Source organism: Coregonus clupeaformis, chromosome 10 (genome assembly GCF_020615455.1).
Source record: "Coregonus clupeaformis isolate EN_2021a chromosome 10, ASM2061545v1, whole genome shotgun sequence".
In the NCBI taxonomy this organism is placed as follows: domain Eukaryota; kingdom Metazoa; phylum Chordata; class Actinopteri; order Salmoniformes; family Salmonidae; genus Coregonus; species Coregonus clupeaformis.
This window is the reverse complement of record NC_059201.1, coordinates 19,055,083-19,075,476: the sequence shown is the minus strand read 5'-3', so window position 1 is coordinate 19,075,476 and position 20,394 is coordinate 19,055,083. Positions and strand designations below refer to the sequence as shown.

The window sequence follows — 20,394 nt, the reverse complement described above, 5'->3', positions numbered from 1 at the left end:
AAGAACTTTGCATGTAGTGAACTCCAAGGTGGATTACCTCTGCGACAAAACAAAAGAGCCATGAACAGTTAGCTACTGGTCATTCTAATGTAAAAATGCTTCATGCACCTAATATAGCTTTGCATACTGTATGTGAACAAACTCAAATGGAGTGGCACTGTAGTTGTGGTTTGCCAACTAGGTAGGTGGCTAACTGTGCTGCATGAAGACAAAGCCAGACATTGGCCCTTATACATTTACATTTTAGTCATTTAGCAGACGCTCTTATCCAGAGCGACTTACAGTTAGTGAGTGCATACATTTTCATACTGGCCCCCCGTGGGAAACGAACCCACAACCCTGGCGTTGCAAGCGCCATGCTCTACCAACTGAGCTACAGGGGACCCTTCCACCTACATATACTATGAGATTGCCCAACCTGCAGTGAAAGAGAGAAAAATAGATATTGGTCTCATGGCTAGAACAGGGTTGCTAATTAGGGCATCCTCCAATTCCGTTGTCCCTTTCTAATTCTGACCCTTCAATCTTTGACTATATGCTTCCTGCTGCATCATGGGATTGGCCTGCTGCAGCTGATCTGTTGACAAGATTATCCAGAGGCCCCTGTTAAATCTTGGGCCACAGCTTAGGCCAGCAGATGGCCACTTACTGTGAGAGGGGTGCTGGTTGAGATGTGCTGGGGGGTGCAGTGCAGTGCTGGTGGTACAGTAGCAGGGAACAAGGGTAATGATACTAGTCCACCCCTCTTTCGGAATAGCTCTGCCCTCTGCTCACCTGAGTGACTAGTCGGCCAGTCAGACCCTTGAGTAGGAAGTAAGAGGGTGATTGGATAAATGCACATCCAACTGTCCCCAGGACACTGTTCAATATGAACTACTTGAGTTAATCTGAGAGTGACTGAGGTGGACGCTCTAGACATGTTTGAATATGTTCATTCACATCTCATCCAACTCTTTTACCAAAAAAATACAGAAAAAAAAACTGTGTTTATGTGCAGGCTACAATATATAAACTGTATATAGACTATAAATAGACAATGTTTTATTTGTGTGTGTGTCTTTGTGCCCTACTTGTCTGAGTGGGAGAAATGCCAGGGAAAGTATTACAGAGCCTTTAAGTGAGTGAGTAAGAATGGAATAAATACACTTTCTTACTATTCTAGCCTCAGGATTCTGGCCTCATTCTGTGCAATATGAGTTACTGTTCATCTGAGGGCGTTTGAGGTGGATTGAGGTGCAGCTATGTCGTCCATTGGCAGCTTTATATCTAGCACACCTGGCTCATGTGGTTGTGTATTCTATGTCACTATGAAAATGTTAAGATATTTTGGGGCATACTACAATTATATTTTATACAAGTATGGTCATTGAAATTGTCCAATAAGAACCCATTGAGTTGTTTGGCAGCCATATTGGGAAAAGGCTTATGTGGGGTTAATGAGGGAATTCTGTGATGGCCCTGTATCTACAAATATTTTTTAAACCCTGTTCTAGCTGTCTGTTTGCAAATTGGTGCCTCTGTCACCAAAGTTACAATCCAAAAACATAGCTGCCCCATTACATGGAATTCTATGGCTAAGCTTCCAACATTCTAATGTCAATGGCACAATATGGGCAATGTTTAAGCAATAGGTGTACAGTGGCTTGCAAAAGTATTCACCTCCCTTGGCATTTTTCCTATTTTGTTGCCTTACAACCTGGAATTAAAATGGATTTTTGGGGGGTTTGTATCATTTGATTTACACAACATGCCTACCACTTTGAAGATGCAAAATATGTTTTATTGTGAAACAAATAAGAAATAAGACAAAAAAACAGAACTTGAGCGTGCATAACTATTCACCCCCCCAAAGTCAATACTTTGTAGAGCCACCTTTTGCAGCAATTACAGCTGCAAGTCTCTTGTGGTATGTCTCTATAAGCTTGGCACATCTAGCCACTGGGATTTTTGCCCATTCTTCAAGGCAAAACTGCCACAGCTTCTTCAAGTTGGATGGGTTCCGCTGGTGTACAGCAGTCTTTAAGTCACACCACAGATTCTCATTTGGATTGAGGTGTGGGCTTTGGCTAGGCCATTCCAATACATTTAAATGTTTCCCCTTAAACCACTCGAGTGTTGCTTTAGCAGTATGCTTAGGGTCATTGTCCTGCTGGAAGGTGAACCTCCGTCCCAGTCTCAAATCTCTGGAAGACTGAAACAGGTTTCCCTCAAGAATTTCCCTGTATTTAGCGCCATCCATCATTCCTTCAATTCTGACCAATTTCCCAGTCCCTGCCGATGAAAAACATCCCCACAGCATGATGCTGCCACCACCATGCTTCACTGTGGGGATGGTGTTCTCGGGGTGATGAGAGGTGTTAGGTTTGCATCAGACATAGGGTTTTCCTTGATGGCTAAAAAGCTCAATTTTAGTCTCATCTGACCAGAGTACCTTCTTCCATATGTTTGGGGAGTCTCCCACATGGCTTTTGGCGAACACCAAACGTGCCGCTTGCTTGGTGGTGCCCCTTGCTTAGTGGTGTTGCAGACTCTGGGGCCTTTCAGAACAGGTGTATATATACTGAGCTCATGTGACAGATCATGTGACACTTAGATTGCATACAGGTGGACTTTATTTAACTAATTATGTGACTTCTGAAGGTAATTGGTTGCACCAGATCCTATTTAGGGGCTTCATATCAAAGGGGGTGAAGACATATGCACGCACCACTTTTCCGTTATTTATTTTTTATAACTTTTTGTAACAAGTAATTTTTTTCATTTCACTTCACCAATTTGGACTATTTTGTGTATGTCCATTACATGAAATCCAAATAAAAATTCATTTAAATTACAGGTTGTAATGCAACAAAATAGGAAAAGTGCCAAGGGGGATGAATACTTATGCAAGGCACTGTAGCTGATGTTTTCAAAGTTGGTTATACAGTGCATTCGGAAAGTATTCAGACCCCTTTACTTTTTCCACCATTAGTCTTTGTTTTATAGATTTTTTTTGTATTTTACCCCTTCTCCCCAACGGGCTCGGGAGGCGAAGGTCGAGTCATGCGTCCACTGAAACATGACCCACCAAACCGTGCTTCTTAACACCTGCCCGCTTAACACGGAAGCCAGCCACACCAATGTGTCGGATGAAACACTGTTCAACTGACAACCGAGGTCAGCCTGCAGGCGCCCGGCCCGCCACAAGGAGTCGCTAGAACGCGATGAGCCAAGTAAAGCCCCCGGCCAAACCCTCCCCTAACCCGGACGACTCTGGGCCAATTGTGCACTGCCCTATGGGACTCCCGATCACGGCCGGTTGTGATACAGCCTGGGATTGAACCCAGGTCTGTAGTGACACCTCTGTGCCTTAGACCGCTGCGCCACTCGGGAGGCCCAACAGCCTTATTCAAAAATTGATTAAATAAAATCCTCATCAATCTACACACAATACCCCATAATGACCAAGCGAAAACAGGTTTTTATACATTTTTGCACATTTATTACAAATAAAAAACAGATACCTTTTTTACATAAGTATTCAGACCCTTTGCTATGAGACTCGAAATTGAGCTCACGTGTATCCTGTTTCCATTGATCATCCTTGATGTTTCTACAACTTGATTGGAGTCCACCTGTGGTAAGTTCAATTGATTCGACATGATTTGGAAAGGCACACACTTGTCAAACAAAGTTTAAAATGTATCAGGGTTTCTGTTTTAAAGCCATTTATACAGGTAATTCTGATATGTACTCTAGATGTCAAAGTTCTGTTGACCTGAAGTTTCTGAAAATGTGTCTGATGGATAACTGTGAATCTAAGCTCTCCACTGATATATGATTAAAGGCTATACATGAGCAATAACTTGTTGTTTAATGACATTGTTTTTCCATAGGGTAAAATCCCTATGGGAAACATTTATGGGATGGAGGGATGAAAGAAAGAGTGATAACACAGAGAAAGCTACCATTGCTGCACTGCTATCACACATTTTCCAACTCTAGGGAAATAGACCTTCAAAAGAATCATTATGAGACATCATTGGCCCAAGTGAGCCCAAAGGCTCAAACATGGTGGTCTGGCTCATGGACTAGTAGGCCTACTTGACTTCTGACCTGTGCACAACTAATTAACACGGCCCCTTTAAAACTTTGTCCACTTTTTTCTGTATGTGATTTTTTTACGTCAAAACCGCTAATAAATTCCCGTCTGTCAAAAGTGCAGCCAAATGGTAAAAAAATGACAAAACAACAAAACGAATCGAATTGTTAAGCTAACATAGCTAGCTGATGAGATGAGATAGATATACATTCGGTGGGGGAAATATATTTACTCAAGCAAATAGATAGTGTCTATAGCTAGACAATAAATTCACATTTCTGGAATATTTCCACATTCTCTTGACTGGTCAGTTGGAGCTAACAAAACTAGCTAGCTAGCAAGCTAGTTACCAGTGAAAAGTTGTTATAAGGCTGTATTCGGGACGTCTGAGAGAAACAACAACTGTCAGCTACAGCAAGGTTACCAGTTGTTTCCTAGGGCAAGGCAAGCTACTGCGACTGTCTGCATCACCTCTTCGAGCTGAGACTGAGGCTGCAACAATGGCAGGTGGTAAGTAGCTAGCTGAACCAGTGTTTTTCTAACGACGTGTTGATGTCAGAACTTTCATGACCAATCCTGTTGAGTTACATTTGGTATGTGACTTAATTTATAGTAGCTAGCTAAACAATGTAAAATACACAGTTCAAGTTATTTTCATGAGTAGAGTAGTAGCTAGCTTACTAAATGTAAAATATCTAGAGAGCCACATTAGCCAGAACAGAAGCTGTTACTTGTAAATCATGTGTGGCACACTTAGCTACCTAGACAGTCCAGGACAGTTGGTTTATTACATGATTGTAGCATTTCTATGCTGTCAGTATTTTACTTCAGAGGTACCAAGCCATCACATATTGAAGTTGCATTGTTTCAATAAAAGCAATGCTGCACGGTGCACCCAGATCGGTAATTGAGGATTTTTATGACCGTTGATTTTCTTGTAGTGACTAGACTGTTATGCATGGATATGTGCACTGATACACAATGACAGTAGTAACTGATATGAAAGTTTACCTACAAATGTTGATATAACAGTGGCCTGGCAGTGGAAAAACACTGCCGACTTTGCACTCAGTCTGCCTATCATCTCTAGGCCTCGGTGTTATGTCACTCAGGACAAGGGAGGTGAAATTCACTTCTTTTCAGGAAAAGGGGGGCAGGATTTTACATGACAGACTCAGGATCCTTTTCAGGGAGGAGTGATGGAAGGGTGAGGGGTGTGTGCAGCTCTTCAAACACATCTGCAATACCCTGAGCTTTGCAGAAAAAACGAAAAGAGACAGCTTTCTGGTCTCATTTTTACTGCTAGGGTATCCAGCAAGGAAGCCTGACCAGTAGAGCCTGAAACAAAAGCACAGAAGAATGAGTAAGAACCTGAGGAATTCCCCAACAACATTCTCGGGGTAAGGGCTGTAAGATTGCATTGGCATCATTTGTCTTGGTTGTCTGCTATAGACTTGGGGCTTTTGGGTAATGTTTTTATTCCCTGGGAAAAATGTAGGCCTCTGTTTCTAGCCATGTAGCTGCACCACAGAAGTCAGTCCTTAAAAAAAAAAAAACTGGGTCAGATTTCTTGGAATGTTGCAGACAGCCTGCAGTAGTTGTTTTTTCCTCCACTGAAACCACCCTTTTACTGTGTTGGCAGTTGCCACCAGTGGCGGCTCCTGAAAAAATTCTCAGGAGGGGCAATTTTTCTGATGATTTAGGTGACCTACACACGTGCACGAGTCCGTGCACGCGATTCCAGATATCTTTACCTCTGAATAAACTGCCTTTATTATACCATATCCACCCTGTCCAAAGTCTCTACTTGGTCTCAGTTCTCCAGTAAACTTGTGATTATCAACAGTACACAACGGTAACAAACAATTGGGGGAACTCACGGGGCAGATAGTAACCACTTAAAAGGAAGCGATTCCCAAACCTTCCATAACAAAGCCATCACCTACAGAGAGATGAACTTGGAGAAGAGTCCCCTAAGTAAGCTTGTCCTGGGCCTCTGTTCACAAACACAAACAGACCCCACACAGCCCCAGGACAACAACAACAACAACAACAACAACACAATTAGACCCAACCAAATCATGAGAAAACAAAAAGAGAATTACTTGACACATTGGAAAGAACAAACAAAAAAACAGAGCAAACTAGAATGCTATTTGGCCCTAAACAGAGAGTACACAGTGGCAGAATACCTGACCACTGTGACTGACCCAAACTTAATGAAAGCTTTGACTATGTACAGACTCAGTGACCATAGCCTTGCTATTGAGAAAGGCCGCCGTAGGCAGACCTGGCTCTCAAGAGAAGACAGGCTATGTGCACACTGCCCACAAAATGAGGTGGAAACTGAGCTGCACTTCCTAACCTCCTGCCAAATGTATGACCATATTAGAGACACATATTTCCCTCAGATTACAGCGATCCACAAAGAATTCGAAAACAAACCCAATTTTGATAAACTCCCTTATCTACTGGGTGAAAAACCACAGTGTGCCATCACAGCTGCAAGATTTGTGACCTGTTGCCACAAGAAAAGGGCAACCAGTGAAGAACAAACACCATTGTAAATACAACCCATATTTATGTTTATTTATTTTCCCATTTGTACTTTAACTATTTGCACATTGTAACAACACTGTATATATACATAATATGACATTTGAAATGTCTTTATTCTTTTGAAACTTCTGAGTGTAATGTTTACTGTTAATATTTATTGTTTATTTCACTTTTGTTTACTATCTACTTCCCTTGCTTTGGCAATGTTAACACACGTTTCCCATGCCAATAAAGCCCTTAAATTGAATTGAATTGATAGTAAGGTCGCAATGACACAGAAAGCAGTTCAATGTCGGGGTACAGAGTCGCTCTCTTACCAGGATCGCGGTCCGCTCTGACCAGGGTGAAGGTGGCCGGCTCCACTTCTCTGTCCGGGACTCATCCAGCCAAGTCTCCCAGCTGTATTGGGATTCAGCTGCCAGCAGCGTTTTCATTATTTAGTCCGTTCGTAGCGGGTATGTACACGATCAACAAGATCAGTCCAAAACCAACCACTGGAAATCCATGGTTGGCAGAATGTTTGTAAACTAAGTCTACAAATTAAAAACATAAAATAACGCCGCACTGCAGGTCGCAACATAGACGCTGATAGCCGCCATTGTCTTAGTTACGTTCAACGTTACGTCACGTATGACGAAAGCGCGTAAGTGCAAGCCCACAGACACCCATAGAGAATGTATTGAAAGCTTTGAAATGTGAAAAAAATAGATTTTACATGACAGGCTATGAGAGACTTCTGGGCGATTTTCAACTTGACTGAAATCGCCCCAAAAACGGGCGGGGCCATTTGAAGCACGACTTTAGCCTGATTTGACATTTAGTGGCTGGCAGATCAGACGTGAACACTGATAACTGCTGTTGCCGTGATATAATTGATTAGAAAAAAAATCCCTTCCTTTTCCCGTTTGGCAGTGCGTCGCCCATATCGCCCTATTGAACAAGCCGTCCCTGGTTGCCACACTGAATGTTATTATATATATTTTACAGTTCTATTGACAAGTGACTGTATTGAAAGTTAAATTATTGATTGTCACATACATTTATACAAATCTGATAAATTGTGTGCATTAGTTTAGGTGTCAACAATTGCGTGTCAAGTTCAAAATGTCTATCAGAGGTAAACCTTGCATCAAAGTTGGTGAAGATGACTGGGATACTGATTTTCACTAAATAACGTTTTGTCCTTTGATGTTGTTGTCTTCTTACCACTAGATGGTGGTCTTTACTTAGTATTCCCTCGGTGGCTCATTACCTCAGTTCCAAATCAAATCAAATTTTATTTGTCACATGCTTCGTAAACAACAGATGTAGACTACCAGTGAAATTATTATTTATTGTCCTTTTCCAACAATGCAGAGTTAAAGATAAAAAATATAAATAAATAGTGACACGAAGAATAAGGCTGTCAAACGATTAAAATAATTAATTCGAGTTAATGGCATGGCTGACCCTGTAAAACAACACATTTCACTGCACCTATCCGGTATATGTGACAGTAAAATACTTTTTTTCTTTGCTCAAATTTTGCCCTAAAGAAAGATTTTTCCATTTAAAAAGCAGTGCATTGAGTTACAGGTATACTTTGATTGTAAGGGACAGAAACACAAAAGTATCTACATCAGAATGTTTTAATAGCGTTTTCACCATAAACAACACAAAAGTCACTGTAACATACAGCTGTAAATGCTCTTAATGTTTACGTAGGCCTACTCCCTCCTATCAATGTTCTTGAAGTTTAACACTTGTGCGCAACACACACACACACACACACACACACACACACACAGCTTTAAGTACTGTTAAAGCTTCAGACATTCTAAATGAGTGTGCCAAGAGCTAGCTCTATGGATACAAAGAGCTTTTAAACGTGTCCGACAATGTTATGAAAACACTAACTATCTGTACTGTTAACATAACTTTACACACATAGGCCTACACACTCTCCCTCCCTCCCACCCTCCCTCCCACTCTCACTTACTCCCGCTCTCACACACATCCTCTCTCACACACACACAATCATATGCACCCCACTCTTTATTTTTATTTTTTTAGGGGGTAGATCAGCTTTAAAATTGCAGATAGATTGTAGCTTTCATCATACACACCCCACTCTTGCATATGCAGCCTACCTTTGAAGCATCTCTGAGTAGCCTATTCCATTTCAGTTCTTCCTGTGCCATCCAAATGTGTGTATAGCCTAATCACTGGTCAAGTTATCAGGTTGCTAGCTAGCTATTAATGTGTTATTACGCATTAACTTTGACATCCCTAGTATATACACAGTGAATAAAGAATAACAATAACTAGTAAAAAGTACAGTCGATGGAGTACCAGTAACGAGTCGATGTGCAGGGGTACGAGGTAATTGAGGTATCTATCAAAACATATACAATTTTATTTGTCACATGCTTCGTAAACAACAGTTGTAGACTAACAGTGAAATACTTACTTACGGGCCCTTCCCAACAATGCAGAGAGAAAAATACACAATGAGTAACGATAACTTGGCTATATACACGGGGTACCAGTACCGAGTCGATGTGCAGGGGTACGAGGTAATTGAGGTAGATATGTACATATCGGTAGGGGTAAAGCGACTAGGCAACCGGATAGATAATAAACAGTAGCAGCAGTGTATGTAATTTTACCTTTATTTAACTAGGCAAGTCAGTTAAGAACAAATTCTTATTTACAATGACGGCCTACATCAGCCAAACCCGGACGACGCTGGGCCAATTGTGTGCCGCCCTATGGGACTCCCAATCACGGCCGGTTGTGATACAGCCTGGAATCGAACCAGGGGGTCTGTAGTGACGCCTCAAGCACTGAGATGCAGTGCCTTAGACCGCTGCGCCAAAAGAGTTAGTGCAAAGAGGGTCAATGCAGATAGTCCGGGTAGCTACAGTGCCTTGCAAAAGTATTCATCCCCCTTGGCGTTTTTCCTATTTTGTTGCATTACAACCTGTAATTTCTATGAATTTTTATTTGGATTTCATGTAATGGACATACACAAAATAGTCCAAATTGGTGAAGTGAAATGAAAAAAATTATTTGTTTCAAAAAATTCAAATAAATAAATAACGGAAAAGTGGTGCGTGCATATGTATTCACCCCCTTTGCTATGAAGCCCCTACATAAGATCAGGTGCAACCAATTACCTTCAGAAGTCACGTAATTAGTTAAATAAAGTCCACCTGTGTGCAATCTAAGTGTCACATGACCTGTCACATGATCTCAGTATATATACACCTGTTCTGAAAGGCCCCAGAGTCTGCAACACCACTAAGCAAGGGGCACCACCAAGCAAGCGGCACCATGAAGACCAAGGAGCTCTCCAAACAGGTCAGGAACAAAGTTGTGGAGAAGTACAGATCAGGGTTGGATTATAAAAAAATATCCGAAACTTTGAACATCCCACGGAGCACCATGAAATCCATTATAAAAAAATTGAAAGAATATGGCACCACAACAAACCTGCCAAGAGAGGGCCGCCCACCAAAACTCACAGACCAGGCAAGGAGGGCATTAATCAGAGAGGCAACAAAGAGACCAAAGATAACCCTGAAGGAGCTGCAAAGCTCCACAGTGGAGATTGGAGTATCTGTCCATAGGACCACTTTAAGCCGTACACTCCACAGAGCTGGGCTTTACGGAAGAGTGGCCAGAAAAAAGCCATTGCTTAAAGAAAAAAATAAGCACACACTACTGGTGTTCGCCAAAAGGAATGTGGGAGACTCCCCAAACATATGGAAGAAGGTACTCTGGTCAGATGAGACTCAAATTGAGCTTTTTGGCCATCAAAGAGAACGCTATGTCTGGCGCAAACCCAACACCTCTCATCACCCCAAGAACACCATCCCCACAGTGAAGCATGGTGGTGGCAGCATCATGCTGTGGGGATGTTTTTCATCGGCAGGGACTGGGAAACTGGTCAGAATTGAAGGAATGATGGATGGCGCTAAATACAGGGAAATTCTTGAGGAAAACCTGTTTCAGTCTACCAGAGATTTGAGACTGGGACAGAGGTTCACCTTCCAGCAGGACAATGACCCTAAGCATACTGCTAAAGCACCACTTGAGTGGTTTAAGGGGAAACATTTAAATGTCTTGGAATGGCCTAGTCAAAGCCCAGACCTCAATCCAATTGAGAATCTGTGGTATTACTTAAAGATTGCTGTACACCAGCGGAACCCATCCAACTTGAAGGAGCTGGAGCAGTTTTGCCTTGAAGAATGGGCAAAAATCCCAGTGGCTAGAAGTGCCAAGCTTATAGAGATATACCCCAAGAGACTTGCAGCTCTAATTGCTGCAAAAGGTGGCTCTACAAAGTATTGACTTTGGGGGGGTGAATAGTTATGCACGCTCAAGTTTTCTGTTTTTTGGTCTTATTTCTTGTTTGTTTCACAATTTATTTTTATTTTGCATCTTCAAAGTGGGAGTCATGTTGTGTAAATGAAATGATACTAACCCCCCCCCATATCCATTTTAATTCCAGGTTGTAAGGCAACAAAATAGGAAAAATGCCAAGGTGGGTGAATACTTTCGCAAGCCACTGTATTTGGTTAACTATTTTAGTAGTCTTATAGCTTGGGGGTAGAAGCTGTTCAGGGTACTGTTGGTTCCAGACTTGGTGCATCGGTACCTCTTGCCGTGCGGTAGCAGAGAGAGCAGTCTGTGACTTGGGTGGCTGGAGTCTTTGACAATTTTTGGGGCCTTCCTCTGACACCACCTGGTATAGAGGTCCTGGATGGCTGGGAGCTCGGCCCCAGTGATGTACTGGGCCGTACGCACTACCCTCTGTAACGCCTTGCGGTTGGATGCCAAGCAGTTGCCATACCAAGCGGTGATGCAACCAGTCAAGATGCTCTCAATGGTGCAGCTGTAGAACCTTTTGAGAATCAGAGGGCCCATGCCAAATCTTTTCAGCTTCCTGAGGGGGAAGAGGCGTTGTCATGCCTTCTTCACGACTGTGTTGGTGTGTCTGGACCATGTTAATTCCTAAATGATGTGGGCACCAAGCTCTCAACCTTTTCCACTACAACCCCGTCGATGTGGATGGGGGTGTGCCCTCCATTTCCTGTAGTCCACGATCAGCTTCCATGTCTTGTTGAGGGAGGGGTTGCCAGGTTACTGACCTCCTCTCTATAGCAGTGTTTTCCACAAGTACATACAGTGCATTCGGAAAGTATTCTGACTTTTTCCACATTTTGTTAAGTTACAGCCTCATTCTAAAATTGATTAAATAGTCCCCCCCCCCATCAATCTACACACAATACCCCATAATGACAATGCAAAAAAAGGTTTTTATAAATTTTTGCAAATGTATTAAAAATAAAAAATTGAAATATCACATTTACATAGGTATTCAGACCCTTTACTCAGTACTTTGTTGAAGCACCTTTGGCAGCGATTACAGCCTTGAGGCTTCTTGGGTATGACGCTACAAGCTTGGCACACCTGTGTTTGGGGAGTTTCTGCCATTCTTCTCTGCAGATCCTCTCAAGCTCTGTCAGGTTGGATGGGAAGCGTTGCTGCACAGCTATTTTCAAGGCTCTCCAGAGATGTTCGATCGGGTTCAAGTCCGGGCTCTGGCTGGGCCACTCAAGGACATTCAGACACTTGTCCCGAAGCCACTCCTGCGTTGTCTTGGCTGTGTGCTTAGGGTCGTTGTCCTGTTGGAAGGTGAACCTTCGCCCCAGTCTGAGGTCCGGAGCAGGTTTTCATCAAGGATCTCTCTTGATGAAAACTCTTGCTTCGTTCAGCTTTCCCTCGATCTCTCTTGCTTCGTTCAGCTTTCCCTCGATCCTGACTAGTCTCCCAGTCCCTGCCGCTGAAAATCATCCCCACAGCATGATGCTGCCACCACCATGCTTCACCGTAGGGATGGTGCCAGGTTTCCTCCAGACGTGACACTTGGCATTCAGGTCAAAGAGTTTCATCAGACCAGAGAATCTTGTTTCTCATGGTCTGAGAGTCTTTAGGTGCCTTTTGGCAAACTCCAAGTGGGGTTTCATGTGACTTTTACTGAGGAGTGGCTTCTGTTTGGCCACTTTACATTAAGGCCTGATTGTAAGGCCCTTCTCCCCCGATTGCTCAGTTTGGCTGGGCGGCCAGCTCTAGGAATAGTCTTGGTGGTTCCAAACTTCTCCCATTTAAGAATGAGGAAGGCCACTGTGTTCTTGGGGACCTTCAATGCTGTACCCTTCCCCAGATCTGTGCCTCGACACAATCCTATCTCGGAGCTCTATGGAGAATTCCTTCGACCTCATGGTTTGGTTTTTGCTCTGACATGCACTGTCAACTGTGGGACCTTATATAGACAGGTGTGTTCCTTTCCAAATCATGTCCAATCAATTGAATTTACCACAGGTGGACTCCAATCAACTTGTAGAAACATCTCAAGGATGATCAATGGAAACAGGATGCACCTGAGCTCAATTTCGAGTATCATTGCAAAGGGTCTGAATACTTATGAACATTTACATTTACATCATTTAGCAGACGCTCTTATCCAGAGCGACTTACAGTTAGTGAGTGCATACATTATTTTAATTTTGTATTTCAAGGCCTACCTTCAAACTCAGTGCCTCTTTGCTTGACATCATGGGAAAATCAAAAGAAATCAGCCAAGACCTCAGAAAAAAAATTGTAGACCTCCACAAGTCTGGTTAATCCTTGGGATTTCCAAACGCCTGAAGGTACCACGTTCATCTGTACAAACAATAGTATGCAAGTATAAACACCATGGGACCACGCAGCCAACATACCGCTCAGGAAGGAGACGCGTTCTGTCTCCTAGAGATGAACGTACTTTGGTGCGAAAAGTGCAAATCAATCCCAGAACAACAGCAAAGGACCTCGTGAGGATGCTGGAGGAAACAGGTACAAAAGTACCTATATCCACAGTAAAACGAGTCCTATATCGACATAACCTGAAAGGCTGCTCAGCAAGGAAGAAGCCTTAGCTCCAAAACCGCCATAAAAAAGCCAGACTAAGGTTTGCAACTGCACATGGGGACAAAGATCGTATTTTTGGAGAAATGTCCTCTGGTCTGATGAAACAAAAATAGAACTGTTTGGCCATAATGACCATCGTTATGTTTGGAGGAAAAGGGGGTACCTTGCAAGCCGAAGAACACCATCCCAACCGTGAAGCACGGGGGTGGCAGCATCATGCTGTGGGGGTGCTTTGCTGCAGGAGGGACTGGTGCACTTCACAAAATAGATGGCATCATGAGGAAGGAAAATTATGTGGATATATTGAAGCAACATCTCAAGATATCAGTCAGGAAGTTAAAGCTTGGTCGCAAATGGGTCTTCCAAATGGACAATGACCCCAAGCATACTTCCAAAGTTGTGGCAAAATGGCTTAAGGACAACATAGTCAAGGTATTGGAGTGGCCATCACAAAGCCCTGACCTCAATCTTATAGAAAATGTGTGGGCAGAACTGAAAAAGTGTGTGCGAGCAAGGAGGCCTACAAACCTGACTCAGTTACACCAGCTCTGTCAGGAGGAATGGGCCAAAATTTACCCAACTTATTGTGGGAAGCTTGTGGAAGGCTACCCAAAACATCTGACCCAAGTTAAACCATTTAAAGGCAATGCTACCAAATACTAATTGAGTGTATGTAAACTTCTGACCCACTGGGAATGTGATGAAAGAAATAAAAGCTGAAATAGATAATTCTCTCTACAATTATTCTGACATTTCAAGTTCTTAAAATAAAGTGGTGATCCTAACTGACCTAAAACAGGGAATTTTTACTAGGATTAAATGTCAAGAATTGTGAAAACTGAGTTTAAATGTATTTGGCTAAGGTGTATGTAAACATCTGACTTCAACTGTATATGATCAGGACTATTTTCTAAGTAAGAGAACATTAAACCTTTTTTAACATTTAATATGTCTTCTATTGAGATTAAAATCTTATTTACAGTTTCACTGCAAGATATGAATTGCCACAATTTGTTCTTCATATGATGTACACTATCGGTCAAAAGTTTTAGAACACCTACTCATTCAAGGGTTTTTCTTCATTTTTACTATTTTCTACATTGTAGAATAATAGTGAAGACATCAAAACTATGAAATAACACATATGGAATCATGTAGTAGGTGTGTCCAAATTGCAGTGGTGTGTCCAAACTTTGGACTGGTACTGTATGTCAAAATAGCCTGCATAAAGCCAACAAATACAAACATTGCATCCTGCAGGTAGAAAATATCCTGATAACAATAAATATCCTATAAATCACATTGTCGGGCTGTCTGCAACGAACTTGAAACATTGTATGAACTATCAACTTGCTGGTGCTAGCAAACTTGCAACATTGTATAAATATTCTCGACCCTGCTCCAGTGAGCTCGGGATAGACACCGCTGAAGGCTATTTTGCACAAGGGATAAGAGCTAATCAGGTATGCCTAGTTTATGACGTTTCCACTGGATCAGAGCATTACATTTTTCCCTTTCACGCTGAGTGGTTATCGAAAGGGAGAGAGCTGGAAATATCAAATACATAGAAGAATTATTGTCATTCTCAATGGATGTATAACTGACTTTATTTGCTTGCTGTTTGAGGTGAAGAAAACATTACTTTGAGAAGCTCCACAGCTCATTAGTGGTGGTGCGTTAAGCCAATCAGAAATACTATCAGATCCCCAAATGGGCACATTTATATGCCTACATTTGCGCGCATGCCAGTTAGCCTATAGGCAGTGCTTAATTTGTAAATTGGAAGTTGCCGGAACGAAAAGTTAGCTGAGAGCGGGCTGACCTGGGGGGCTCTGAGGTACCGGAACGAAAAAATAAATAAAAATAACGTTTTATAATAAAGCATTGCATTCATATCATTGCTTTTGCGTGCTGGCATAGAGCAGTAGAGTAGAAGCGCTTGCAGAAGGTGCACACATGGAAACATTCTACATAATGTTAGATGACTGGAGACTTTAGCGGAATCTTTTTTAATACCTCACAAATTGAGAATCTAAGATCAATAAAAATGAGCTTGTCTTGAATCCATCAATAGCCTAGGCCTAGGTGTGTGGATACACACATATTGTACAATTTGAGGAGGAAATGATAGTCCTAAAAAATCTTTCCAGTGTCACTGACTTATCCAAGGATGCGCAGCTCACTCACCCGCGATGGCCGATGCGCTCATGCCAAAAGCCTATCTCTCTCTTGTTTTACTTTGGTAAAGCATTGTTTTACTTTGTAAAACCATGCTGTTTGCTCAGTAGGCCTATTTGAAAGTTGATCACTTATTTGGTAGCCTACAGACAGATTAGTGTTCACTTTTCAGAAGAATCCATTTGCTTTCAAACCTGTGTTTTCCCGGCGATGTTTGGCTATTTTGAAATATTGCAAAAGGCCTGTTTTGGCTGCATGCTGTTCACTGACAGATTTGCACGGGCCGGCCCAACACAAATCAGTTCTTAGAATATCAGGCACGTTTTCACATTACGTTTTTTAGGGGGCAGGATAATTACAGAGAAGGCAACTTGAATTAACTCTGATTGATTTTATTATACTTTTTACATTGCAAACAGTGACTATTATTTTTCATGCCAAGAGAGGTACTGATCCTGGCAAATGGGTGCCGGAAACAAAATAGTCCAAAATTGAGAGGTGCCGGATCCTGTTCTGGCAGGATCCGGCTCAAATTATGCGCTGCCTATAGGGCTACTTCTATGCGTAATCAGGTGCGCATCCTTACTCAACATTGACAGTAGTGCTCCAAACAAAAGACAATGACTAAATTGACAAAACTCGTAAATGGAATGAAATAAACCAAAACTTGTTCCTCACAAGTGTAGCATAGGTTGTGTGCGCTGCAAACAATGTGTCCAGACTGGAATAATAATATATTGAATGCATCAACAGAAATCACCATAACCAAACAAACATTGTAGATTAGAAATGATTGGAATTAACGGTAAATGTAGGCTACCACTGGTGATGTATGTAATGGGGAATTGATAGACACTAACAATCATAGGGCAAACAATTCACACAATGAAGTTACTAAATAATAAATGTGCACAAATTGGCGGGAGAGAGCCCATTCTGGAGAGAGACTTGCATTGTGCATTTTAGCCACACTCCCCTTCTTCTTGGACTGTGCCATCCACTTGGCCTTCGCAATGGATTAGTTCACTGAGATGGGTGCGAATCAGACAGGTTTCTTATGTGCCATAAAAATTACATAAAAAATTGCTACTGCTCGACAAAAAAAGATCTTGGTCGACCAACAGCCTATTGGCCAAACAATCCACATTAGGAGACCAATTTTGAGGTCTGGGAAAAATCTGCAAAAAAGTTACCCTTTTTATTCAAGTGTGCACCTAGCAAGAGGCTGTTGTTTAGCAGTGTTTTTGTAGTGCACATGTGATGGTAAAGTTTGCAAAACAAATACCCACTGGATTTTCAAATCTGTTGTTCTGCCCCTGAGCAAGGCAGTTAACCCGCTGTTCCCGGGCGCCGATGACATGGATGTCGATTAAGGCAGCCCCCCGCACGTCTCTGATTCAGAGGGGTTGGGTTAGATGCGGAAGAGACATTTCAGTTTAATGCATTCAGTTGTACAACTGACTAGGTATCCCCCTTTCCCTTTATGAGCACTGTCAGCACTTTGTATTTAACTATTTTATAAGCCATGAAATGCGCGTTGTTCCTATTTTCACTCAGCGCTACAACAAGCACTGCAGCAGTAATGAATGAGTAGGAAAGTGTATCGATAGGCTTGCGTTGTTGTTATCATTAGCGGCTTGGGTCTTTTTTAATATGGAGGAATATTTCACTTTTTCTGTTCATAGGAGTAGCAACATGAATTTGTGCATGAGGCAGAAATAATGCGTTGCGACTCGAGTTTCGCCATCAGCTGGAAGACTGTGTCCCTTTTTGGACAGCGTCAGTGGAGGAAAGGGAGAGAGGAGGGATGTTGAGAGGTGGACCCTCAGTCTGCTGTTCTCTCCCTCCGCTGAGACTGACCATCAGAATCGCCCAACATCAGTGCCTGACCTCACTAATGCTCTTGTGGCTGAATGGAAGCAAATCCCTGCAGCAATGTACCAACGTCTAGTGGAATGCCTTCCCAGAAGAGTGGAGGCAGCAAAGGGGGGACCAACTCCATATTAATGCCCATGATTTTGGAATGAGATGTTCGACGAGCAGGTGTCCACATACTTTTGGTCGTGTACTGTATCTTAAAGATATGTGGGTTTTTGGTAATGGAATTACATTTTACATTTAAGTCATTTAGCAGACGCTCTTATCCAGAGCGACTTACAGTTAGTGAGTGCATACATTTTTCATACTGGCCCCCCGTGGAAAACGAACCCACAACCCTGGCGTTGCAAGCGCCATGCTCTACCAACTGAGCTACAGGGGACTACAATTACAAGGCACAAGGCAATATTTCTTAAACTTACAGAAGGCAAATAATTTAATATTATTGGCACCGGTCTTTACAACAATATTGTTTTTTAAAATGTATTTCTAATACCTTTTAAAAGTTTTTCTGGTAGATCAAAGCCTTTGCTTATTCCTCATTTTTAGGATGTAAAATGGTTGAAAGATTTGTATATATTTCATTTGACACCAATTAGAAATGCTCCTATTAATTTCACATGTTGGTGGTCATGGGTCCTTTTAGATGTAAATGTCCTCATACATACTGTATTTCATTTGAATCACAGTGCATTTTTTAAAACATTTTTAGTAATTTAGCAGACGCTCTTATCCAGAGCGACTTGCAGTTAGTGAGTGCATACATTATTTTTTTATTTTTCATACTGGCCCCCCGTGGGAATCAAACCCACAACCCTGGCATTGCTAACGCCATGCTCTACCAACTGAGCTACATCCCTGCCGGCCATTCCCTCCCCTACCCTGGACGACGCTGGGCCAATTGTGCACCGCCCCATGGTCTCCCGGTCACGGCCGGCTACGACAGAGCCTGGATTCGAACCAGGATCTCTAGACCACTGCGCCACTCGGGAGGCACAGTGGGGTGGCGCACAATGCAGTGCAGTCTTGATAACCTACCCTTCTGTGTAAAGGATTTGCTATTTTGCTTGTCTTGTATGGACTGAGAAAGAGAAACTGTTTAGATTTATCTGTGTGAATTCCTCGGTCTTGTATCTTATTGCTGATAGTTATTTGGTTATCACATTGGTTGATGTTGACATGATTTTCTGATGTTGACGTCAACATTTTCTGTATACTACTTTCATTATTTATTTTTCTCTGGCACTGGAATGAGTTAACACTTCTCTCATTGCTTGCACCTCTCAGTAGCTTGCAGGGTATGGGACATGAGGGTAATTTGGCACTAGATTACAGTTTGTTGACATGGCAAGATGTTTGGAGCATGTAATGGACTGCTGAGTAGGCCTGCCTGCCTGGGAAAGGTATCTGGCTTCTGCTCTGTCGTCACTTGATATTTATAATCCATAATGTCAGGCATGCAGAATTTCATCCACCCCTCTGCCCTGGCTGGGATGCCTGCCTGCCTTCTCTCCCCAGAGTGATTTTCCAGGAAAGCAGCTTGTGAACCCACTAGTCTGCTTATAAGCACTCTGTGCTGGGTGCTCCTACATCACCTTTAATTATCTAATTTGGCTTCCAGCTGTGATTTGCTTGACTTGGGATGAAAGAAGTGCAGGAGCTGTCTTTTTCCAAGTCCGTCCATTAGACTATGTTCACCGAAATTCACAAATGACATTTTGCTATAAGACTAGGGTTGGGCGGTATACCGTATTTTACGATATACCGGTATTGATGCACGGACCAGTTTGGGTTTTTACTTTACCTTCTATAACATTATTTGAATGTTTGGTTTATTAAATGTGATACGCTGTGTGTAATGTCCATTTTTATAGTTTATTTCGCTAATTGAGTCATCTCTCTCCGCTCTCTCATACCGCTTTCCACACACAGACCTAGCCCCACCCCCTGTCATTCAAGGAGTGCATTTGTTGTTCCTCGACGACCACGAGACACTTGCCTTCAGTCTCAATGCAACACATGCAACTATGACAACTATGCTGTTTTCACTTTGCTTCTTAATATAAATCCACTAGCATTCTATAATTAAACTATTAGTTTGTGTTTCTTACATCTGCAAACAGCTAGTTTATCTTTTCTTAGCAAGTTGGGCCTAAATATTGTTAGCTGCTAATTGTTAGCCGCTAATGCTAATCACTAATGCTAATAGCTAGCTAGATATACAGCCTGATAATACCAGTGATGGTGTAGACCTAAATCAGCATGTTGTTTGTGCAACAGTATCTTCTAAATCAAAGAGGAGTATGTGAAGCAAGAATATGTTAGCTACATGAAGTAGTTAAGAGAAAACATTCAATGTAGCCAAAGATTATAGGGTCCCCTAGGAAACAGTTATCAACACTTTGGTTTCTACACTGTCACAATAACTCCTCCCTGGCATTTTCATTTGTTGTCATGTCAAGCAACACTGTATTCAAAGTGCCCACTATTATATTCTAACTATAGAATTAGAATAATAATTATATTTCCATGATTCCAACAATTCACCCAAGTGTTTTGCTCTAAATCGCAAGTCAAATCGCAATTGCAACATTTGGTTAAAAATAAGGCCTAGATTATTTGCCCATATCGTGCAACCCAATGTGGAAGTGTGGAAATGATCTCAAATGAGTGCAGGAAATGCAGAAATGTATAAAAAGACTGAAAATTATTTTTGGTTGAATTGAACAATATAAAAAATT

General features: G+C 42.0%; 1 protein-coding gene across 2 annotated transcripts in view; it reads left to right on the top strand.

Moving 5' to 3' along the window:
* Nucleotides 1-4,174: 4,174 nt before the first annotated feature.
* The window catches only part of LOC121575277 (AMP deaminase 2-like), a 126,339-nt gene continuing 110,119 nt past the window's right edge, over nt 4,175-20,394 (top strand). The window contains exons 1-2 of one of the 2 annotated variants that reach the window (XM_041888256.2): nt 4,175-4,591; nt 5,388-5,481. Coding sequence is in view for 1 of the 2 variants with exons in the window: in XM_041888254.2 (XP_041744188.2) it covers nt 4,582-4,591 (10 nt within the window). In the remaining variant the exon portion in view is untranslated. The remainder of the gene's footprint in view (nt 4,592-5,387; nt 5,482-20,394) is intronic. The other variant, XM_041888254.2, reaches the window with a different exon arrangement.